The sequence below is a fragment of the Mesocricetus auratus genome, unplaced genomic scaffold, assembly GCF_017639785.1.
Source record: "Mesocricetus auratus isolate SY011 unplaced genomic scaffold, BCM_Maur_2.0 Super-Scaffold_100026, whole genome shotgun sequence".
In the NCBI taxonomy this organism is placed as follows: Eukaryota; Metazoa; Chordata; class Mammalia; order Rodentia; family Cricetidae; genus Mesocricetus; species Mesocricetus auratus.
In genome coordinates, this window is record NW_024429207.1 from 7,132,748 (window position 1) to 7,158,005 (window position 25,258).

The window sequence follows — 25,258 nt, forward strand, 5'->3', positions numbered from 1 at the left end:
TTTTGTCATGTTGAAATTTGAAACGTGGGAAAAAGCACAATCAGAAATGTTATGGTTGATTAATAACTAAGGCAGTTCTCTTCTTAGTCTTGATTAGTCACTATGTTTGCATATTGAATATGTTCTTAGTGACAGGAACTGGACATGGGCTTGGGATATCAGGCAGAACCCCATTTGAATACTAGTAGATACGTCATTTACTTGTTTGGAGGTATAGAACAAGTAAACGTATACTTGAAATCAGAATTTTATCTACATAATATGGTGATATTAAGTTAGGCGACCTCAGTACAATACCTGCCATAAGGCAGCTGCTCAGTAAATGTACCTGATTTTATTTTATTGCTAAAATGACCAAAGTATTTTAGTCTTCATGAGATATGTTTAGTGATGTGTTAGGAGTAATAGCCATTCTTGCAACTCCGGGGGTTGCTATGTAAGAATATCTTTCTGATACAGTTAGCACATTTTGCTACCTGTTCTCATGTAGTGGCCATGTTTTTATCAGGCCAAACATAAGGTTGCAGTGTGGATATCTTGAGATACAGCCGTACTCATGGCACTTGGGAGGTTCAGACAGGAAGAGTGTGAGCAGTAAGCCAGCCTGTTCTACCCAGTGATACGCTTTTTAAGAAAAAGTTAAAGGGATGCAGTTGGTACCCACATATCTAGAGCGATGAGGTTTTTGCAGGTAGACAGCCAACACATATAAGAAAGGAGCCTCAGAGGGGAGGTAATTCTGGCCATTAAACCTGAGCTCCATATAAGAAACTGACAAATGGCTTTTCAGAAGGTCAGGTGCTAACATAAGGGACTGTGACTTGACCAACAGTGACGCAGAAGGAAAGTGATCCCTGGACAGAGATGAGACTGTTCTATTGACTCCTTAGAGTACGGAGAGGGAGGTGGTTTGTGAGGACACAGCAGGAAACCTGCATTTGTGTAGTTCCTTGGTGGTACTGCTGCAGGCCCAAGGCCCTAGAAGATATGAGAGGGAGCAGGATTTATGGCAAAGAGAAGTTTGGTCTGGACATGTGGAGTCTGAGGCTCCTTCTAGCAGAGGTTAGGTGGTGCCTCTAACTAATCGTATTCGAACACATGTAGATGACTAGATTGAAGAAAAAAAAAGGAAGACATTGAACTTTCCAAGCAAAAGCCTGGAGTTGACCTCTGATTTCCACCCACACGTTTGTCTGTCTGTCTGTCTGTCTGTCTGTCTGTCTCTGTCTGTCTCTCTCTTTCTCTCGCATGCGCAGCCTTTTTTCAGTTTCAACAATTTATTTAAATAAGTTTGTTGTTGGAGGGGTGACCTAGGACACAGAAAATTTGACTTAACCTTTCAAACACTTTTGAGAGCTGTTTACACAAGCTAATTATTCTTTGTCAAATTCGATTTGAGAACTTTTCCCCTTGCTATAACTTTGTCATTATCATGGAGACCTGACTGAGTTCCATTAAATTAAAATGTTGGTTAACTGTCACAAGTGCACTCATGTACCTGTACCTACCCATGCATACGAATGAAAGAAATTATATGTAGAACATATATGGAGATATTAAGGCCCTTTCTTTCTTTCTTCCTTCCTTCCTTTCTTTTTCTTTTCCTCTTGGAAACAGGGTCTCTCTGTATAGCTTTGGAGCCTGTCCTGGAACTCACTCTGTTAGATCAGGCTGGCCTCCAACTCACAGATCCATCTGCCTCTGCCTCCCGAGTACTGGCATTAAAGGCATGCACCACCACCACCTTGATGGAAATCTTAAAACTTATGCGCATAAGCTAATGATATCTTAAATGCATCTATCTCCTTTCTTTCTTTCTTTCTTTCTTTCTTTCTTTCTTTCTTTCTTTCTTTCTTTCTTTCTTTCTTTCTTTCTTTCCTTCTTCCTTTCTTTATTTCCTTCTTCCTTTCTTTCTATCATAGAGATCTACCTGCTTCTGTCCCCACTAAAGAAATGGGCACTGAAAACAGATCCTCCAAACCTGGTGAAAATCGACTCCCCCCCGGCCCCGCCCCCCCTCTTTAAGTGGGAGAAGATAAAAAACTAAATACAAAGTAAGAGTTGAAAAAATAAACTAATACATACTAAAAAACATTGCCCCAAACCAAAAGGAGTTGGAAAGTACATGTTAATGCCTTTTGTTAATGAAAAATATCAGGGGGTGTGACAGTGATTTAAAAAGTCTGGATATCACAATAGAGTTGGCAGACGAGTTCAGGACACATTAGCACTACAAATCTTAAGACCTACAATGTTCCCTCATATCATCAGGAATCTAGTGTAAGGGTCCTAGATTGTGGGCTTGGCTTATTAATACTATAGTTTGTGTAGATCAACGTGAGACTTCTAACTTTCAGTTCTGGAAGATAAGTACTTTTAAAAAGCCCTACCAGCTATTGTCACCATTATTACATTAAAAGAAATGACCCCCCCCTCTCTCTCTCACACACACACACACACACACAGAGAGAGAGAGAGAGAGAGAGAGAGACAGAGAGAGAATCTATAAAAGAGCATAATGAAAGACTTGATTTATGAAACTTCTCTTTATGAAAACTTTTTATGTTGTCCCTACGGTTCACTCTTTCCATGGGCACTGGTGAGATAATTGTCTATACAGCACAGATCCATGCAGTAGAATTTAGAAAGTTCTAGTTCGGCTCCCAGGTGGCCAGCATGGGGCAGATGAGGAGACAGAAATCCTGCCACCTCTAATGCCACAGTTCTGGTGTTGAAAAGACCAACTCTTTTTCCTGGACCTCTTTGTTCCTTCAAGTCAATTTATCAAAAGGATCTTTGTTACTAGGGAGTCTCTCTCTCTCTCTCTCTCTCTCTCTCTCTCTCTCTCTCTCTCTCTCTCTCTCTCTCTGTCTCTCACTCTCCCCTTGCTCCCTCCCTCCTTCTCCCCCTCCCTCCCTCCCTTCTCCTTCCTTCCTTTCTTCCTTCCTTCCTTCCTTCCTCCCTCCCTCCCTCCCTCCCTTCCTTCTCCTTCCTTCCTTCCTTTCTTCCTTCCTTCCTTCCTCCCTCCCTCCCTTCTCCTTCCTTCCTTCCTCCCTCCCTCCCTTCTCCTCCCTCCTTCCCTCCCTCCCTCCCTTCCTTCCTTCCTTCCTTCCTTCCTTCCTTCCTCCCTCCCTCCCTCTCTTTCTTTTTTGTTCCAGAGTGTGATTATAGAGCGACAAAGGGCATATAGTGTAACATAAAAAGCAGAACATTTTCACATGTACAATGAAGAAGTACACATGACTAAACTATATGGCAAGAGTGTTTTTGATTCTAGCATACAGAAGTAGGATAGAGTAACTCACTGTGGACAATGTCTTTCTTCATTGGTTTGTTCTGGAAACAAGACTTTTTTATGAGGTGTGGGACTTTAAAGGGGGCAGTTGTGCCGTTCCTGTGAGAACCTACTCAATTATTACAAATACGAATGTGGCAGGTATGCTTGCTGATCTGGGGGGAGGTAACAGGAAAACTTACTAATGGGCACAGGTTATTGTGGTCTCTCCATCAACATATGTGTCATTTCCAATGACACTAAGAGCTTGTTGTGGCTGAGACTTAGCAAAGAAATGCTCAAAAGGTAAAATGTCTAATATGACTCCTACCCACAACATCTGTGACTGAGCTTTAAGAATTTAGAATTTTAACAGTTCAGTATTCACAAACATTCCCTATGAAAATTTGGTGTGCTTTGTATTCATTCTTAATGTGTATTAACCCTGGTCTTGAAATATGCAGGATCTGCTTCTCTTGAATGTTAAATAGATGTATTTGGTGTAGGGAATTATTGATGGGTGACCATAGTTCTGATCAAGCCCAGGTTGCAGATCCATGACCATTCAGTCCCCTTCCAGATGCAGTGTCACAGTGCTCTCAGCCTAGTGAGGGCACTTTCCATTATCTTGTCAGTTCTTGATTTTGTGTAGTGTGTGTGTGTGTAGTGTCTCTCTATGTGTAGTGTGTGTGTGTAGTGTCTCTCTGTGTGTACTGTGTGTGTGTAGTGTCACTCTGTGTGTAGTGTGTGTGTAGTGTCACTCTGTGTGTAGTGTGTGTGTAGTGTCTCTCTGTGTGTACTGTGTGTGTGTGTGGTGCACATGTTTGCTCATGCATCGAATGCATGCCCACCTGTGTTTCACCCAAATTTCTGAGTTTGAGTAGAAATGGGTTTATGCTCACATTAGAATCCCACAGCTTCAGTAAACCATGTTAAGTAGGATACTTCAGACACAGACTTAGTCTACTGAATACCCATCAGTGGTGTACACACTGATTTTATGCAAGATGTCTTAGATACAGGGTGAACATCAATGTGATGATTTTTCAGTTGGATTGGGTGCTTTGTAGAGCCCCAGTGTCCTGAACAGACCAAGTTCATTTTATTTTACTGAGAAAGCCCTGGGCCCCATTTCCTGACCCAGATTTCACAACTGTCTCCCACCAAACTCAAGAGGGCTAAGGACTCATGGGGGAAGCATGCCGAAGGAAAGGCCATCATATTTGTGTATTTACCAGACTGAAGAGATAACTCAGTGTTTAGGAGGGCTCACTCTTCTCCCAGAATACCCAGGTTCAGTTCACAGCACCCAACTTCCCAGCAGGTAACTTACAACCACCTGTAACTCCAGTTCCAGGATATCTGACACCCTCTTCTGTCTGCACTGGGCACCTGCATCTATGTGGTACACATAAACTCATGCAGCCTCATGTTCATACACAAAAATAAAGACAGCAGAAGGCATTGCTGAGAACAGCCAGAGTCCAGTCGCTAGCTGCCTTCTCTGCTTCACTCTGTCCCCTTCTGAAGTACCCTATAGATGGAAGTGACAATTTCCATTAGTCTGGAGTAGGAGAGTTCATCTGTTACACAAAACGTTTCTGCAGCTCTGCTTGTACTTCATGTATTACTTTCACTCCCCCGTGTGTGTGTGTGTGTGTGTGTGTGTGTGTGTGTGTGTGTGTTTTCCTCTCTTGTTGGCAGTCAGGTATGATACAACACGGTAGTGGTGGGAACTAGGGGAACTAGGCAGGCACCTAAGGCTGTGGAGAACGGCTGCTTTAGGATTTTTATTGCTGGGAAGAGACACTGTGACCACAGCAACTCTTATGAAGGAAAAACATTTAGTTGGGGCTGGCTTACAGTTTCAGAGGTTCAGTCCATTATTTTCATAGCAGGAGCATGACAACATGTAGGTCAGTGGTAGCTGAGAGTCCTCCATCTTTGAGGCAACAGGAAGTCAACTGAGACACTGGGCAGTATCCTGAGCACAGGAATCCTCAAAAGCCACTCCCACAGTGGCACACTTCCTCTAATAAGGCCGCACCTACTCCAACAAAGCCACACCTCCTAATAATGCCACTCCCTTTGAGATCATGGGGCCCAATTACATTCACATTTCCACCATCGTGTCTTAGTTTCCTTTCTGTGACTATGATAAAAGACCCTGACCAAAAGCAAATTAGGGAAGAAAGCGCTTTTTTTTTTTTGGCTTACAATTCCAGATTCCATCATTGAAGGGAAGTCACAGAGGCAGTAGCTTGAGATCCCCTGTCAGAGCACATCCACAGCCATGAACAGACAGAAGCAGGTGCCTGCTTGCTTGTTCTCAACGAGCTTCACCCTTTCTCAGACAGTTCAAGACCCAGCAGTGGGCTGAGTCCACCTACATCACTGAGCAGTCAAGGCCATCCTCCATAAACATGCCTACGGGCCATCCTGATCTAGATAATTCCTCATTAAGACTCTCTCCTTAGGCATTTCTTTTGACGATTAATCATAAACGGCACAGAAAGGAAGCCCTCTTACTGACAAGAGCAACTGTGGTCTCAATGAAGTTTGCCTCCTTTCTTTTCCCCCTCCTCACGTGGCAGCAGACTGAGATGCAGTTGCTAAGAGTTTATGACTGGCCTCTCTTCAGCACTGTGCATGCTTAGATTAGACTCTAAGGAGTTATTCCACTCCAAGAGCTGAAGCATACGCTAGAGCCACCTCACAGGCTTTGGGCTGACCATGGGATGGTATGATATACAGCAGATCGACCTCTGATGACGTTATAAAGACCCTTAACCCTGATTGACAGTCTAGTCACACCTGATAGAGGTGGCTGGCAATTCTCACCCTGGCCTTAACCATGTTGGCCACCTAGTTCTAAAAATATTGTATGGATTCAATCCTACCCTTGGGATTTAAGTGCTCAGAGTCCCATGATAATCATTACTCAACAGTCTTTAGCATCTAAGGAAATCAAGGGGATCTTGGTACCCATGAGAAATGGCCGTGAACAGTCCCAGTCACAGCAGTGTCACAGATATTGGATTTTTCGGAGTAAGACCTTGGATCAACTATTACAACCACAGTCTGGAACTATGGGAATAGGAAATATATTTCTGAGCAAAGTGGGGATTGTATAATAACCAAAATTATAAATGTGTGGATGGCCTCAATGATAGTATAGTTAATGGAAGAGTTTGGGGAATGAAAATAGGAATAAATTATCCAGTCTTACTCAGTGAGATAAAAACACTGAAAAACAGCATCATAGATGTGTGGACTAACATAGGAAATATCCACCATTTTGCCCAGAACAGCATAGACTAAAGGGAATAATGGACAAAATATAATTTTGATAGAAGATATAAACTTCAGATTCAGGAAAGCTGAACAAATGCAAACAAGAGAAACTCTAGCAAATCTGGGCCAGACCTGCAATAAACCACTTAAAACCCGACTTCTTAATCTGGAACTTAGTTCTTATCTAAAAATAAATGCATGAAATTCATGCATCTTATTGCATGAAAAATGTATTTGTATACCAAAGACTTGCTTTAAAATAAATTTCTTTAATTTTTTCATTAAATTTTACATGTATGGGTGTTTTGCCTGCGTGTGTGTCAGTGCACCGTGCCCACCAAGGCCAGAAGAGGGTGTCAGAAGCCCTGGGATTGCAGTTACAGACAGCTGTGGTTGTGAACAGCTGCATGGGTGCTGGGAATCAAACCTGGGTCCTGTAGAAGAGCAGCCGGTGCTCTTAACCACTAACCCTTTGCTTCAACCCCTAGAACTTTCTCAATGACTTATTATCAGGACACGTTTGATTTGGACACTTATTTTATATATCTAGGATCAGATAAAAACGTCTCTGATGCAAAAATCTGTGAATGGGAAAATTTTAAGAAGCCCTGGGTTTACAACAAAAAGCTTAGCACTAGATGGAAAATGAAGCAACATGTGTAATAGAACAAGCCAAAGGCCATGGATGTGAATTTTTCATTAGAAACCACAAAGACTGGAATGAGGTATGCACATCCTTCACATGTGAAGGTGAAACAGTGACATTCTTAGATGTGAGAAAAATTATTCCCTAGAGGAAGACTTGGTCTAAAAGACACAGTGATGGCAGAAAATAGGACAGGACATCGTGAAAAAGCAAATGAACCCAACTGTGGCAAGTATTTTGTAAATATAATTATTGTTAGGTTCTTTAAAACATCTAATCAGAAGAAAGCAAGTGTTGTACGATGAGTAGAGCCTTCTTTATATAGGTCGAACACTTGTGGTATTTATAGCCACTGTGGTGGTAAGGGTCACCACTCAAAGTGGTGAAATGCGGATTTTTAGGTGCACAAGGTGTGCTAGTTACCTGGTGCTTTGAAATAATGCCTGACAGAGATAAAACTTAAGGAAGAAAAGACTTATTTTGGCTCATGGTTTCAGAGGATTTGGTTCATGGTGACTTGGTCCCATCACTTGGGTAGAACATCACGGCAGTGGGAGAAGGTGGTGGAGGAGGTTTCTTCTCTGACCACAACGCAGTGTGCAAGGCAGAAAGTGGACAGAGAAAATCACCCTCAAGACCCCACCTCCGGAGACCTACTTCCTCCTGCAAGGCCTCTCCTCTTGAGGTTTCCACTAGACTATTGTCATCAGCTAGAGATCAAGTGTTTGAAACATGAGCCCCTGGGAGATGTCATATCTAACCTGAAATGCTGTTAAAATTAAGTGCCCATTAAGATGGCAAGAGCAACAACTACAAGCACAAAACCAAAATACAGAAAAAAACTCAGTAAATTAGATTGAATAAAAAAGCATTGCAAATATCCAAATGAGAATGGGAAAGAAAAAATGGCATAATAAAATGGGGGGAGAGAAAGTAATAAGTAGTCTATCTAAATCTCATTATATAATTAATTACATTAAATATTAATTATCTACATAAAAGTCAATAGAAATTGTTAGTGTTCTTAAATGATTGAATACCCTATGTATAAAGTAGTGTCTTTCAAATTCATATAATTATAAATGGTTTAAAAGCATAAGGTTTTTAAAAAATATAATGCAAACATTAACCAACAGAAAGCCAGAGTGACCATGTCAATGTCAGAAAAAGCAAGCGTAAGGGTATGAAAGGTTATGAAGTGTATAAAGGAACGTTATATAGAGATATTAGATGCTTATCAAGTGTATACAAGCATACATATAACGTGTGAGGACATGAACAGTTACGATTTGGACTTTACTATAACTCCTCGTGTGATGGCAAGAATGACCAGACAGAAAGCCAAAGGGACACCATCAGACTATTTAATGTGATGGACTTCTCTAAGATTCCTCATCCACACAGTAGAATGCACACTCCTTTCCAGTCCTCAGGACGCACTCATAAGGACTGCTGATTGTAAACTGAAATTTAAAACAAACCAAAAACAATGGAGAGACTAAAAATGATCCAAGTAGTTTTCTTGCCATAATGGGGTTTAATTGGAAATCAACCAGAGAAAGATAATTCAGAAATCTCCAAATACATATCAATTATAGTACACTTTTATGTAGCCAATGGATGACAAAGGAGGTACCCTAGGGACAATAGGCAATATTAGACATGAATAAAAATGAAAATACATTGTATCATCATTCGTGTGACTAGTCTAAGTAAGACTTAGAGGGAGATATGTAACTAGAACAGTCATATTAAGGGGAAAAAATCTAAGATTAAGTAATCTTTCATTAAAAAGAGCTAGGAAAAAAGATCAAAATAAACCCAAAGTGAGCAGAGGAAGGAAATAATGAGCAGGAAATGATGAATTTAATGCAAAAAAATAGTGAAGCAAACCAATGGAATTAAAAATCTGATTCTTTAAAAGTATTGGTAAAATTGAGAAATATCTAGGCAGATTGACAAAAGAGATTACAAATGTACGAAGTCAAGGAGGGTGTAATACTCCAGGATCCACAGACATTACAAGTATAATAAACAAACAAACAGCTCTCTAAATGTAAATTCAATAATTTAAGTATGCAAATCAAATCCTAGAAAGAATAAGTAACTGGAACTTTCCTGAGAAGAAATGCATTGCTTGGCTAGTCCTGTCTTCTCAGTGGATGAAGTCGAAAGCTTTACAAAAGGCTCACGTGCTAAGATATTTCAGGTCCAGATGGCTTCACAGGGCAGCCCTACTGAACACTCATCGAAGAACTAACAGAACTAACATATGATCCACTTTACAAGCAGAAGGGTAGCGCTTCTTTCCACAAAAGTTACCATCAGACTGTGAGTTCCCGATTGCACCTGAAATTGCACTGGAAATGCTGATGGCTGTGAACTTCCCAGATTGTTAAATAGAATAAATTTAATAAACTTAATTTTTTGCAGTATTTAATGCCTGTAGTTCAGTTAGTAATTTTTTCACATATAGCATGTTGCCTGTAAGAAATTGAACTGTAAAGTCAATTGCTGAGCAGATTCCTTCTGTTATTTGCATAGCAGAGTTGAAATTTGATTGCTACATCGACAAATTAAGGGCGTTCACAAGCCAAGAAATAAACAAGTAATGCCAGTTAAAACAAAACAAAACAAAAATAGAAGGGCAGGCAATAATTCCCAACTCATTTTGCAAACTCATCATTATCCTGATGCCCAGCACCAAAGACGGTACTATAAAGTAGAGACCAATATCCTTTATGAGTAGACATAGAAAAAAAAAGCTCCTAGAACTGCTTTCAATCTTGAACTGAAAAATGGAAGGTCCATCTTCTAAATAGCTTGGCAATTCCAGTGAAGCTAACTATATCCATACCCTAAGAACTAGAGGTTGTATTCTGACTATTGTGGATGAACTTCAAAACTGTGCTCAATGGTAATAGCTAGTCTGGGAAGAGTATGACTCTACCCTTGTGACATTCTAGAAAAGACAAAATGATGGATACAAAGAATGGGTTGGCCGGGCGGTGGTGGCGCACGCCTTTAATCCCAGCACTCGGGAGGCAGAGACAGGCGGATCTCTGTGAGTTCGAGGCCAGGCTGGACTGACAGCCTCCAAAACAATACAGAGAAACCCTGTCTCATAAAAACAAAAAACAAAAAACAAACAAAAAAAAGAATGGCTTGGTGTCTTCTAGGGATTAAAAGTATGTTGACACAAACACTATACGGAAGTTTTGGAAGGCTGACTGTCTTGACGGTGATGTTGCGTTTATGTATTTATTTATTTATTTGCTTATTATTTATTTAACTTGTGGCACTCCTGTGTATAAGAAGACCTCAGTATTGTGTCTGTTAATTTTTATATGTTATGTTGACAAGGCAGGTTTTCAAGGTTAAAAAGTAAATGGTTTCTGGTTTCCTTATGATTGCCTGTTGATTAACTAGATCAAGCTTGTTCAGAAGAAATGTCTAAGATGACAAAAAAAAACTTTCTAGTATATCACAAAATAGCTCTTGTGGCCACTGAGCACTTGAAAAGAGGAAATAATTCTTTAATCTGATTTATTTAAGCTGGAACCAGCCACACATGAATGCTAGCTCTTCTGGACAGCACAAATACAGACAATTCTGTCATTATCATCATCATGTCAGACAACAGAGGAATTCTATTATTTATTTAGTTGGATTTTTTAAATGACAAGATTCTACTACATAGTCTAGTTTGTTGGCCTTAAATTCATGATCCCCCCTCTGTCTCCTGAGTACATCACCACACCTACCTTTTAATTTTATTTGAATCAATTAATTAACAGATTAAATTATTTATTTGTTTCTTTGTTGCTGAGGCTCAGAGCCAGGATCTTGCACATACTAAGCAAGTGCTCTATCACTGGGCTACATCCTGGTCTGAAAGTCTATTAATTTTTATCTAAACATTATGAAGTGATGAGACTATGTGAGTTAATTTTGATTTTTTTGACATCAGGATGTTTTTTTCTAGTTATAATATTGATAAACGTGTATTCTGACTTCCGTAAGTGGTATGTTCTGGAAATACAGAGAACTGGCTCAGCATAAACACGTTAGTGTGCAAGTAATATGTAGTGAGGTGTAGAGCAGAACCAAACCCAGATAATGGTTTTAAGTTAAACAAAAGCAATGGATTCTCCTTATCCCCGAGAGGATTGTTCAAAGATGGCCCAATGGATGATTGACGCTACTGACATCATTGGTAGCATTGTATTTTTCCTATATGTTACCTGTGATAAAATTTAATTTATAAGTTAGATACAGCTAATATTTTGTCAACAATGATTCATAATAAAATAGAACACTTACAACACTATGCTGTGATTATAGTTATATTTATATCTCTTCTTAAAAATTGTACTGTATTTTCACCCAAGGGAAGCAGCTTACATCTTATCTTTACAGAATGCCTGATAGACAAGAAGCCACTACTTCTCTTGTTCTTTGGGGCATTTATCAAGTGAACAAGTCTTGAACACAAAAAACAGTCGACTCGGTAACAGCTGCTAAGTGATTAATGTGAAGGCAGTATATACAGTGTGGAAACAGTGGACAAAGATGATTCCTATCCCAGGCGGAGTGGATTGCAATATCACATCATCATATCACTCATAACAGCATGCAATGGAAAGCTTACAAATTATTTCTGCAAATTTCCTCCTACTCTTCTCAGATCTGAAACCCTAAAAGGGAAACTGAGGACAAATGGTAACTACTGCTTTGGCTGTTAGTAGGTGTTGAAAACATGGCAGCAGGCAGGACAGTCTGAACCTGTTTCATTCTAGGTAACAAGAATAATGACCAAACAGACTTTAGGCATGCACGAGTCACAGGACACCTTGAGACTGAGGAAGAATCCTGGAACCAGTCTCATGCCTCTGTGTGTGTGTGTGTGTGTGTGTGTGTGTGTGTTTGCCCATGCACCTAGACACATGTACACACACTCACACACATGATTTGTATATTCAATTCCAGTCAGTCTATATTGCCTTACATTTAGTTTGGACTTGTTTTGCAATGATCTTTACCCTGTCACCTACTGCCATGTGGAAAAGTGTTCCCTACCCCCTTTTCATATGTGTTTACTCTCCAATTTCTCACTTAACTGGAAGCACCTTGAGGTCAGAGGTTGCTTCTATAGCTGTGTCTTCTTTTCAAAAATGGGCAGCCTTCGCACCCTTCATGTTCCCCACAACTCACCCTTACAGAAGGAAAGACGTCCACAGAGTGGTAACTCGGCCATGACTAAATAAGACGGTGATAGAGTAATTTAGTTTCTCTGTTCTTTGACTGTGTAACAAATTCCAGCGAAAAGAGCTCCAGGTCTCAATAATGCTATGTCTTAAGGCAACAGAAACTAACTGGGAAATACCATTCTAAGCCCTGCTTTCAGGTGAATTTGCTGCTTGTCAAACTTGAGGGATAATTGTCTCCAGAGGTTGGGACCATACACTGATTGTTGTAACTGCAAGATAAACACTCCCCAAAGAGGAGCTTACCTGCAAATTCTGGAAGCCAGTGTTGAATGTAAATAAATATCAAAGTTTTTACAACCCAGACAGCAGTCTGTTAGGAAGTATAATGAGTCTCCAAAATGGAGTCTGGGACCTTGAGAGATGGCTCAATTGGTCAAGTGTTTGCTGAGTAGGCACAAGGACCTGAATTTGGGTCCCCATGCATTTCCCCCATGAAAAGCTGGTCATGATGTACCTGTCATTGTAGACATGCCCCAGGGCCAGTACTCCTAACTAGTGTACTGACTCAGTGAACTTCAGATTCAGTGAGAGCCCCTGCCTCAAAAAATTACAGGGGAGAGGAATTAAGGAAGATATCTGATATTGACTTCAGACTCCACACATGTATGTGTGCATACACATACACCAAAGATTACAGAAATCAATAGAATCTCACATTTACCCCTACAAACTGCAGGCTTTTAAAAACATACCTTCACTCTCCTTGCAGTTGGAAACAGTTGATAGGAGTGTCTGAGACTTAGTCTCAGGTGTGTTTTAGCCCAGTCAGTCACAAATGTAACCCGCAAAGCCAAACACGATGTGGTAATACTCTAATGAAGAGTGACAGTTCAGGTTTTCTGTTTCCAGAGTTTTCTTGCCATTTAATTTTAAAGCAAATTTGAATTTTTCCCTTTTCACCAAAAATAAAGCAATCCTACAGGCTCTCATTTTTTCACTTTGTGCTCTTTGGAATTGCCTTGTAGCCTGCTGTCCAAGAGCCTAGAATCCTCCTGCCCCAGCCTCCCAAGAGTTAGGATGACAGGTGTGTATCCCCACACTCAGCCCAGTGCTTTCGTCTTATCCTTTCTTGCCTTCAGATGTCAGTTAGAGGAACTAAGAGCAGGAGAAAAAATAATAGTTGACACCATACTGTACTTTGGAATCTGCGTGTTTAATTCATATTTTCTTTTCTGAAAGACATCTTGAGAAGACTTAGAGTGTAGCTTTCTTGTCATATATTTATAAGGTAATAGGTATTAACTTTCTTTTAATGTATTTATAAGCTAATATTTAATACATTTTATACAGTAACACACACTCAAAAGACAGGGTGCTGGGTTTGGCTTAGTGTCTGACTTAGTCGCCTGACCAAGCCTGCTCTCCCATTTAGGCTGTGGCGTCACCACACGTGACAATGTACTGTCTCCACGTTCTCATCCATCCTTACTCTGGTCTGACCCGTTGAGAGCCATTCTGTTGAAAAGCCTGCTGCAAAGCCGGGGGGGGGGTGCAGAGTGGCCAGAGCTCTCATTGGCCCTGCCCTCTCCTACCTGAAGGGGTACCAAGGGAGTTTGTTCTTTAGATATATACTTGCCTTCCATCCCCTGTTGCATGTAATCCAACTTCAATTGAAATTGTTTCTCTCTCTCTCTCATATGAACATGTGTGTATGTGGTGTATGTGTATATGTATGTGAATGAATGTCACTCCATCTTAGCCAATCTAGACAGGCAACCAGCCCTTCTCTAAAACACCATGAATCTTCTAACCACATCGTCTCTGTTTACATTTACTTTGCTGCCTGGTGAGCTATCCTCCCTGTCTTTCCTCTTTTTCCTTCTTTCCTTACCCACCTGTGTGTACATCCTGGTTGCCTCATTCTCTCAGAAACTCTCCCCAGGTCTCGCCATGCTTCCTTGGTGCCTCTTTTCAGACCACAGGTAACCACCTCCTTTGTTCTCATTGGGTCCCTTTCCCTGTCCTGTGAAGGACAAAACTGTAGTCTAGGCACTATACCTAGTTTGTGTTGACCTCAGCAGCAAGCTCTGTGTCTTGTCTTACGTGCTATTTTGAATAGATGCTGGTTGGCTTAGACGAGAATACTGTTGTAAACTAGGAGTTATTTTTTCCCTAGCCTATTGCAACAGTCTTGACAAGAGAGACAGTGTTGGCGTTGAAGACTCCTGGGTGTTAAGAGAAGCACAGAAGTCCCTAGGAAAGCCGCTTTGAATATACCAATGTATCTTCGTCTTTAGCTTCTTGCCAAAAGTTTAGCAGCAGTTTTGTTTTAAGAGTGTAGGTTCTTGCAGATGAACAGATGAACGGCTTCCGAGGAAGAGAACTTAACTAATGTCTTTAACAGACCCCAAGTGGAACTCACTGCAGCCATAAGACAGATCCTCTTCTTACCCTGTAGGATGCGCTTGCCCTGATCTTATGCTGCCCTTTCCGCTGCTCTCCCTTACTTCTCGGAGCGGATACTCAGCCCCAAGAGGCTTATCCTCTACCTCCTCTGGTACGTCCACATCTTTGTAAACTCACATTAGTGCATGCTTCCTATATCCAGATCCTCCTGCCCCTATCCCTCCTTTCCTCCGTTTCTCCCTCCCTCCCTCCCTCCCTCCCTCCCTCCCTCCCTCCCTCCCTCCCTCCCTCCCTCCCTCCGTCCCTCCCTCCCTCCCTTCCTTCCTTCCGTAGTTAATGCTTAGGTCCTTTGGGGGAAGAACTCTCCAGGAACACACTCTTAGCACAAAGTCTGCAAAAATCCCTCTCTTCCAGAACTTCTGGCCTAGGGTGGATGTTTATCTTTCTTCTCTCACCTTTCAGGTTCTAAAAGAACCTTTCCTTTGGCATCGCTACTGTCTGCTCCAACTCCGCTCCCCATGCCTCGCCTTTGACAGATCCTGCCCCGTAATTTTTTTGTACTTAGGCATTAGTATCTTTTCTTCTCCAGTGTAGATTGAACTTCTGAGAGTAGAAGTCATTTATTTCAATCGTTTGTGGGGGGGGAAAGTATGTATGTTTGAGTGTACACACTGAATTATATATGCTATCTTATATATCTTTTAATTATCCCTAGTAATAAATACGTCACAGTTAAGCGCCCAGTAGATAGTTTCGGTTGATTCAAGGGTGTGTACCCTCTCTGCATTTCCACTTGTAGCAGCTCCAAGACTTTGCCAGACTGTTAGTCATCAAATGTTGATTAAAATTCTGCATGACTCGTCTCTTGAGCTGCTAGCGTTTAATCGTTTGCCAAGGAGGCGTTCTGGTGCCAAGCACCTCCTGTTTTTCACACCTCGTCAGCTGAGCAGGTCACCTGTGGCATCCTCAGGATGATGTTTGTAAATCCACTGTCACCAAAGCCGTTACAAGGGAGACGGAAGGCAAGTGGAGAGGGCTGTTCATTACGGCTGGAGCTGACTTTCGTGCTCACTTGGGTCTTTCTTGCCTATGTTCTCTCTCTCTCTCTCTCTCTCTCTCTCTCTCTCTCTCTCTCTCTCTGTGTGTGTGTGTGTGTGTGTTTGTGCATGCACTCATGTGCACACATGTCTGTGAAAGCTGGCAGACAGCCTCAGGTGTCACCACTCATGCATGATGCAATTAAAAAGAATCGAGACAGGATCTGCCATTTGTCTGGAGTTCACAAAGTAAGCTAGGCTAGCGGGTCAGTGAGCCCCAGATAGCTGCCTGTCTTTGCCTCTCCAGAGCTGATATTACATAAAGCTACACCACCTTGCTCAGCTTAAAAAATGGGTTCTGGGTATCCAACTTGGACACTTGTACATGCAAGGCAAGCACTTGATCAAATGAGCAATCACCCTGGCCTCTCTTGCTTAGGTTTCTGAATCGAGGCTAATGGACAGCTACACACAATTCACCCTGCTAGTAGTAGGAAAGCAAGGAAAGCTTGTGGTTATAGGGTTGACAGGTAGTTTAAATCCTTCTGCATGGTCACTCAATGAAAGTTAGCCATCCGAGGCCGGAGGGCAGTTGGTCAGAATCTCTAGACCTGGGTAAAGCCACCGGTTACTGAAGGGACCTGACCTGTGACATTAACCACATTGGGCCCATGTGCTAAGTCAGTTGGTTTTGGTTTTAATTTAAAACTTGAGGTATATACTTCTTAAATTTTTTCCCATGGTTGTTTTATTATGAGGGAGAGGTTTGGTGTGTGTGTGTGTGTGTGTGTGTGTCTGTCTGTCTGTCTGTCTGTCGTTGCTTCAAATGCAGACTCTGGAACCAGCTGCCTGGGATTCAGATGCTGTCTTGCACTCAGTGGTTCTGCCATCTAGAAGGAGGCAGGTTGACTCTTAAAAATGGGAATCCTAGTTGGGACTTATCTTTCAGGTTCTTTCTAAGGGTTAGATGCTTCTGTCTATGAACGGAATAGGCCCATCTCAGGATGGAAACATTTATATTTATATATTGGAAACTTTGAACATGCCTTTAGCTCTCGTTTTCTAGCCCCTCGAGTGCTTTTGTTTTTCTTTATTCAGATTTAACCTTTAGCAGACGTAGAGGAAAGTGGAACTTTTAGTTGTTAAAGGTAGGTACAATGGTCTGGTATTTTCATGGAGGGCCTTAAGTTGTGAGGGCTGATGATGTTGTCATGGTGACAGAAAGGAAGGTGACTACATGGAATCTGTAGTAAGTAAGGGGAAAGGCAAACACTGGTGTTCAGATGGCTTCCCACATTCAGTGATCCTTCCTCCTCTTTGGAAACCTCTCACAGACACATCCAAAAGTGTGTCTGCTAGGCGATTGTTGTTGCTTATCTGTTTTTGAGACAGGGTTTCTCTGTGTAACAGTCCTGACTGTCCTGGAACTTACTCTGTAGATCAGGCTGGCCTTGAACTCACAGAGATCTGCCTGCATCTGCCTCCCAAGTGCTGGGATCAGAAGCATGTGCCACCACCACCGCTGTCCTAGGTGGTGCTTAATTCAGTCTGGTTGACAATGAAGATTGATTGACCTTTGAAAATGCATTGGGTAGATTTTGATGGATTTCTAATTATGGATTCAGCTACATTAAAAGAGAATTGATTAGCTTTGGGTTGCATTAATAGAAAGCTCCAGTCCTGAGCCACAGGTTCAGGCTGCAGTGACTGACCAAGAGGAAAGAGGTAAGAATGCCTTGGAGCAGATATTCAAGACTGAGCCATTTCTAAAACGTATAAAAGGTACAATTCATAGAGTATTTTTAAGTGCATGAAGCCTTGATATTCAGAGCATTATGTGGTTTAGTAATAGCTGCTGAGGGTTTGCTAATATCCACTACATTCATTGATTAGTAGGTGTAGCGATCATGACAGAGCCAGAGTAGTGACAGGGAGAACCCTGTTGCCCACAGCGTAGAAAGAGCGAGTAAAAGGAGAAACCCATGGGGCCTGAGGATTTATAAAGACCCAGAAGATGACAAACACCGAAGAGTTTTTTATTTCTTTGTTTAGCATTAGAATCAAATGTATCAATCAACCAAAGCATAGTGTGCATGCTTCCTGGGCATCTAAAACTCCAGGCCACTAGAGTAGAGGCAATCTGGTATATGCCAGGTTAATGTATATTTGAAGCTAGTGGGTGGGTGTATTGACAGGTCAAAGAGGGTTGAGCATTTTCATAGCTTCCCAAGGCCGGACTGGGAATCATTTGGTTGAGGAGTTGATCGGGACTCACCAGAAGTGTGTTGGGATAGGGCCGAAGATTCACAGTGGTGTGTCTTAGAATAGGCTGAATCATAGGAATTACATGTCAAGGTTCAGCTGGGACCTGAGCCTGCTAATCCATTTAGGGATCCTTCCAACTCAGCATTTGCAAGACCTGCCACGTGTGGACAGAGTTGCTCATCATCACAGCACTTTTGAGGCCGAGACGGGGGATCACAGGAAGCTTGAGGCCAGCCTGGGCTACAGAGGAAGAGCGTGTCTCAAGAAAGGAAGGATGGAAGAAAACTAGAAGACCTATGTTGGGGACTTTTTTGTGTTTATAGTAACTGGCTTCAGTTGTGCCTTCTCTGGGTAGTTTGGCTGCTGTGGTCACAAGGAAGCGGTGAACTTGCTGTACAGACATCATCTGCTGCCCGGATCTATCTGGTGGCTGAGAATGGGGATGCTGTTGGCTGTGTCTGTTTGGTCCTGAGATGAGAGAGTAAAGGTACCTGTAGTGAGAGATCTCATAGACACACCTACTGTGCTGACCACGTCTGTTTGGTGGTGGCCACAGGTGTGTAGTGAGTGTGTGGGATTTTGGTCTGGGGTCAGGGACAGGCTTGCTCTCTCTGGGTTCCGGTAGGGTCTCGGAGGGCAGCAGAGATTGGATGCTCGGAGTGCTGGTTCTGGGTTATCGGTTTCTCATGTAAGTGATTTCTCCCCAGTAAGATTAACCTACATCATCCAAATCCTGTGTATCTTTGTAATTTGTACAGCCACAGGCACCTGTTGGGGGATATTCTGCGAGCACTGGGTGATGCTGTTTGAATACAGTATTATTAATTTCTTTCTCCATTCTTCTTCTTTTTCTCCTGGCTCCATTTTTTTTCTCTGAGCTCTGTATGATGGTTAGTAGCCCTGCCTTTTGTCTTCTGTGAGCCTTTTCTGCCTGAGAATACTGTGATGGTGCCTCATATGTCAATACAAAGCTGAACGTTTTCTCAGTACTTCTGCCCAATAGAGTCTGGGGTGTGTGTGTGTGTGTGTGTATGTGTGCGTCTTTGTATGTTTGTATGTGTTTATATATAACACATATACACATAAGTGTAGGTGGTATTCAGCATGGGCTAATAATGAGCTTGCTACAGATGGCGCAATAAACAAGACATTTTTGCACAGATACGTAATTGATTTTTTTCCTTCTTCCCTTACTGATCTTAGACGTAGAATTTCTTTTTCAAAAATTTGAAAAGGAGACAAAGCAGCGACACAAACCCATAAATCCTGTTGGCTCCTACTAGTTGTGCTGTATGTAAGCTCTGGAGAGCCCGACATTGGGAGTGAGCTCCTGACATAGTGACCTCATTCCCCGAAGCTGCCTCTATGGGCAGTGGCAGAGCCACGCTGCTGCCGGGGCTGAAGCCTGATGGGGTGAGGAGCCCTGGGCTTGCAAAGACTTGCACGGCAACTGGAATTCATGACGAATAGCTCACTGCAGTAAACTTCGATCCAGTGTGCCATAGAACTAACTGCCTGCTTGTTACACATGGGTGGGGGATTCATCCTCCGTGATGATGAAAAGCCTGCTTTAAAAACAAAAGCAAAAAAAAACAAAAACAAAACAGGAAAATGTATCAGATCTACGATCGCAGTTTGCTGAGTGCATGATGCCAGATCACATATAATGTGTGTGTTCTTTCTTCAAGCATTTTGGAGGCATGTGCCCTTTTTACTCTTGGGGATTTGAAAAAGAAACACGTTGGGGAAGTAATGCATGTGATGGAGAGGGGCATGTGCCCCTGGGCCCCTGCACCTGGGGTCTGCCCTACCCTGTCAGTCCCCACACTGCACTGCACAGACAAAGGCGCTGACAGACATTCGTACAGGCTGTGGCTTTTCTTGGAGCGATGACTCATTTCAGCTCACAAAGGATTCTGGGCAGGGGAGTGAGAAGTCAGGCTGATTGGTCCCTGTGACTCCACTTGGCAGAGAGCAGTCAGAAGAGGGGTGACATTGCAGATCCCGAGACCCTGCAGTGGGATGGTGGCTTAGTCCCCATGACTGTGATCTGTGGGCTAGGTGTGGATCCGGATCCAGCTGTCCCATGCAAATAGGATAAGAAGATTCTGTCCCCCCTCCATTTGTAAACCATCCCCAGAAAAGTACCCTCACAAAGCCTTATGAAGGTGCTTTTGACAGAGCTTGTCTCAGCGTCACAAGCCCTGATTTGTAAGAAGAGCCGAGAGTTCTTCAGCCCATCTAAAATATATATACCTTCCAAGGTACAGTACCAGATTGCTGTTGTGTTTCCACAGGCCTGCAGTGACCTGTCTGAAATGCTCATTTAGGATACTATTGCGCGAACGTTTACTCTCTCTTCTTATTACAGATTCTAGGACGTCCATTTCTGTCACTGGCTCCTTCTTGGGCTTGGATGCCTTCCCCTAGCATGCACCAGGCTTTAGCATCAAAGCTACCTGGGGAATGGAGCCAGTCCAGAAAGGGTCAGGTAGGTCTCCCCTGCTTTCATTTCAAAAATTGTCGTATGAAAGAAATATATATGTGTATGTATATTAAAAATGTTGATCCCACCTGCCGCCAGGGCAAGCCGACCTCCGAGAAGTGGCATTGACATTAGTGTGCCCTCGCCCTCCGTCGCAGGCAGTCCCAGCTCTCCAGTGGAGGCTGTCCGTTGCATGGAGTGCACCAGCATGAGTCATTGCTGCATCGGGGCCAGACACTCAGCAGTGACAGATCCCAGGCTAGGAAGTAGTTAGAGTTTTTCACTTTTCCATCATCTGCATGTCTCTTTCACGCCTCCAAGGGATTTTTTTCTCTTCAGTTTTAATATACAATCCATGAGAAGTGGGTTATTTGACCTGGGACCCCAAGTGCATCACACTCAAGGGTTAAGGAGTTGGATTTACACACTCAGAGAGCACATGCTTCCCAGTCAAGGCCGAGGGAGTTCATTTTACACACGAGAGTGACAGACTTTTTAAGAATAGCATCCAATTGAGGCTTCTGTGAACTAACAAAGTCAGCATGTTTCATTAGGGCCTGGTTTAGGATTTTGATGATGACAGAGCTTTTTTTTTTTTAACACCCATGAGTTTTTCACACAAAATCTTTTTTAAAAACTGGTGCTTGGTGGTGATGGCGGCAGCAGCACACGCCCTTAATCCCAGTACTTGGGAGGCAGAGGCAGGTGGATCTGAGTGAGTTTGAGGCCAGCCTGCTCTACAAATGGAGACCGTCAGGACTGTTACTCAGAGAAACCCTGTCTCAACAAAGCAAAACAAAACAAAAAAGGTAAAATACTTTGTAGGTTACCGTCACCACCATGAACATGATATCTCTGAAACCATGATTTTTACCACCTCTCCAAGTGTAGTTTCAGTATTGTTCTTTAGAAACACTATGTCTCAGAGTATTAGGATCCCCCATGTAATTCGCATAGTTGGAGCATTTTAAAATAATTCCAAATCTACGTTGGCAGGGTCCCTCTTCCCTCTTTGTCATTGCAGCCATGCTCACAGTTTGCCTTGCCACCAAGGGAAAGAAAGTCTTTCTGTCTTCATTGCTGAGGATACCTGGTCAGTGTTGTGGAGGTTTTCTTGTCTGGCCAGGTCCCGCTGCCCTTCTCAACCCCAACTAAACACACAGATGCTATACTAATTATGAAGCTGTTGGCCAATGGCTAGAGCTTCTTATTGGCTAGCTCTGTCTTAATTATTAACCCATTTCTATTAATCTATGTATTTCCATGTGGTCTTGGCTTATCAGAGAATGCCTGGGGCATCCTATCCTTCTGGTCTCCTCATGGCATCCCTCTCTGCCTACCTTTCCCAGAATTCTCATCTCCTAGCCCCACCTATCTTTCTGCCTCTACTGTCTATAGGCCAAACAGTGTTTTATTCATCAACCAATAAAAGAAACATATATACAGAAGGACATCCCCATACCCTGCTGGTGCTGCTTGTCACTGGAGACCCCATTTTAAGCCTCTCCTCCACATAAACTCCCCCAATGGAGATGTTACCTCAGTGTGAAGTTTGTTCATCCACCTAATCTTCCTTCTTTTCCGTTGTATATAGTCATTGTACAGGCACCATCACAGGAGGACATTTTCACCCAGAAGTCAATTATTAGTTGTGTCCATTCACTCCTCACACCTCCTTATCCTCCCCTGTTCTCACCCTTCTCCCTCTTCAGTTCCCTTCTATTTTCATGCCGTATGTACGCACACGATTTTGTAAATTTCTATAAAATCTAGCCACCACATACAAGAGAAAATATGCTATTTGTCTTTCTGAGATTGGTTTCATTGTCTTAATGTGATTGTCTCCAGTGGCATCCATTTTTCTGCAAGTGATGTGACTTCATTCTTTAGGGCTAAAATGTGTGTGTGTGTGTATGTGTGTGTGTGTGTGTGTGTGCTCGCCCATATTCACACGCTTTGTGTTTCCATTCCTCTGTTGTTGCATACTTAAGTTGGTTCAATACTTTAGCTACTGTGAACAGTGCTGCACTTGTCTCTGTGATATGACATGAGTCCTTTGGATAAATACCCAGTATTGCTGTATTTGAATCATACAGTAGTTTTATTTTTAACTTTTTGGAGGAACTCTATTTTTTTTAATCTATAGATGTTGGACTACTTTACATTCCCACCAGTGGTATAGAAGAGTAGCCTTTTGTCCACATCTTTGCCAACATTTTTAAAATTTAATGATTGCCATTCTGAATGGGGTGAGATGGAGTATCAGTGTCGATTTAATTGCTATTTCTCCAGTGAGTAGAAAGACCCATTTATTGGCTGTTTGTGTTTTGTCTTTTGAGAACTGTTTCATCATTCCATTTATTCATTAGTTTGTTTAATTTCTTGTTGTTTCAGGTCTTTGTTGGTTTTGTGTATTGAAGATAATTATCCTGTGTCACATGTATTTTAATGTTGTTTCTTCATTCAATTAACTTTTCTTGGTCATGGTGACACTTCTTAAGTTCATGAGGTTCTATTTGTCAATTGTTGGCATTTCCTCAGCAACTGGAGCCTTATTTAGAGGATGTTGTTTTTGTTTTATCTTTGTGCTTGAGACAGGGTCTCATGTAGCCAAAGCTGGTCTTGAACTTGCTCTGTAACTGAGACTGCTCCTTAACTTCCAATCCTCCTACCTCTGCCTCACAAGCATGTGTGTTAGCTCCCCCAGATAGGACCCTTTGAAAAAAATCTGTTTTTGTTTTTACTATAGTCATGTGTTTTTGTTCTTACTATCATCCTCCAAGGATGTTTTGAACATTAACTTGAGTGTTTTTTATTACTTATTTTATGTCTAAACAGTACTCATTGAAAGCAAGGGCTTAAATGTATGCTTGTCCTACAATTCACATCTCCTCTCAATTTCCACATGTAGAAAGTACTTAAGAGATAATTGAAGGGAAGTTATTGAAAAGCATTAATATACTTAAAACAATACAAAAATTATCAAATAATTTTGATAGAATCAGAGGACATCATGTGGAATGAAACAAGCCACTAACAGAAGGACAAGTGAAATATATTCTAATAAATGATCAAGCTAAAAAAAAGTTAGTCTCTTAAGAATGGAAGAGAATGGAGGTCATGAGAGACTGGAAAGGGGAGAGGGAGCGATGTATGAGAGAGGTCGTATAATAAGTAGCAAAATACAGTTGTTGGGGGGATCACTCCTGGTGTTTATGGCACAAGCAGGGAGCCATAGTCAGTCACATTTTATAATAGACCTAAGATAATTGGAAGAGAAGATTCCAAGTGCTGCAATGTCAAAGCACTTGATCATTGCATATTATAAACCTATGCATCCTAAGTATCCCCCACTTAAATACATTTTAAACATTAAACTAAATTTTAGGAAGACTCTCCGCAGGGTAGACTAGTGCTAAGGTAAACCTCAGAAGCTATGTGAGGCTCTGGAAATTATGGGTGTTTTTACACAAAGCCGGGCAAGCCTGTGGTACAGGACTGTTACCATTAAGAACAAATGTGAGTATGTTGTTCTTAAATGTGGGCATCAATACAGTTTTCTTTGATTTTATTGGGCAAGCAATCCTTAAGAAAGGAGCGAACAAAATTCCGAAGGTTTGTGTAAAAGTCACTTTTTTTGTACTAATGTCACCCATCTTTAGTACAGGAACTGTTTCTTAGGCAGTGTGAGTAGGAATTGGCCCAGTCACTGTTCTGAAACAGGCCAGATTTCTTAATTATCACTTTTTGTATATACCCTAGTGAAATCCATGCCTCCTGTTTACTCTAAAGCCATTGTTCCCAAGCCCAAAAGTTGTATCTCAATGGAAATAGTCCATTCCCTCAGGGCAGGTACACTCAGCTAAGTATCAGGAGTACAGTCTTTGTCATTGAGGAGGACTGCTACCCTTCTTAGCATGGGCTAAAATACTTTTTAGAGGATTCCTTTTTATAACTAAATTAATTTTTATAGCTAAATTAATTTCCTTTTATAACTAAATTAATTTTCTGTTAGAATAAACTCAAGTACTGGTGAAAAAGAAATGAATTAAATTTAGACAGGCTTGGAGATAATATATTTTTAATACTAGCTACTATTTATTAAATAGTAGGTCTCAAGGGCAGTACTTTCAACATCCATTATCTCATCTAATACCCTCAATCACTGTAAGGTCAGCATCACTATATATTAGAGGTTCTCGACCTGTGGGTCATGACCCCCACAGGGGTTAGACATAAAATATCCTGAATATCAGATATTACAATTCACAGCAGTAGCAAAATCATAGTTATGGAGTAGCAGTGAAATAATCTTATGGTTAGGGGTCACCACAACATGAGGAAATGTATTAAAGGGTCACAGTATTAGGAAGGTTGAGAACCATTGCTATAGACACTTGGCAAAAAATGAAGAAATTGAGACACAAAAAAGTAAATCATTTTCCCCCAATGGTATAACTAAGGACGTACAGAGCTGGGGTCTTAACCTCATGGTATAATAACAAAGCTTCTGGGTTTTGTCACTGTCCTGATATTTAGGGAAGAGGGCCATGTAGTGGGGCAGTGAGTTGGAGTGTTCACTGTGAGTCTGTTCATGACCACCAAACTTTCTCCCGTCCTTTGAAACTCCTACATAGTTCA

General features: G+C 41.8%; 1 protein-coding gene across 4 annotated transcripts in view; it reads left to right on the forward strand.

Annotated features, from left to right (window-relative positions):
- The window catches only part of Stox2 (storkhead box 2), a 214,733-nt gene that overhangs the window by 161,305 nt on the left and 28,170 nt on the right, over positions 1-25,258 (forward strand). The window contains exon 2 of one of the 4 annotated variants that reach the window (XM_013110798.3): positions 20,504-20,623. The exons of the other annotated variants lie outside the window; for them this stretch is intronic. Coding sequence (XP_012966252.1) covers positions 20,599-20,623 — 25 coding nt within the window. The 5' untranslated portion in view covers positions 20,504-20,598. The remainder of the gene's footprint in view (positions 1-20,503; positions 20,624-25,258) is intronic. 4 annotated transcript variants of the gene reach the window in all.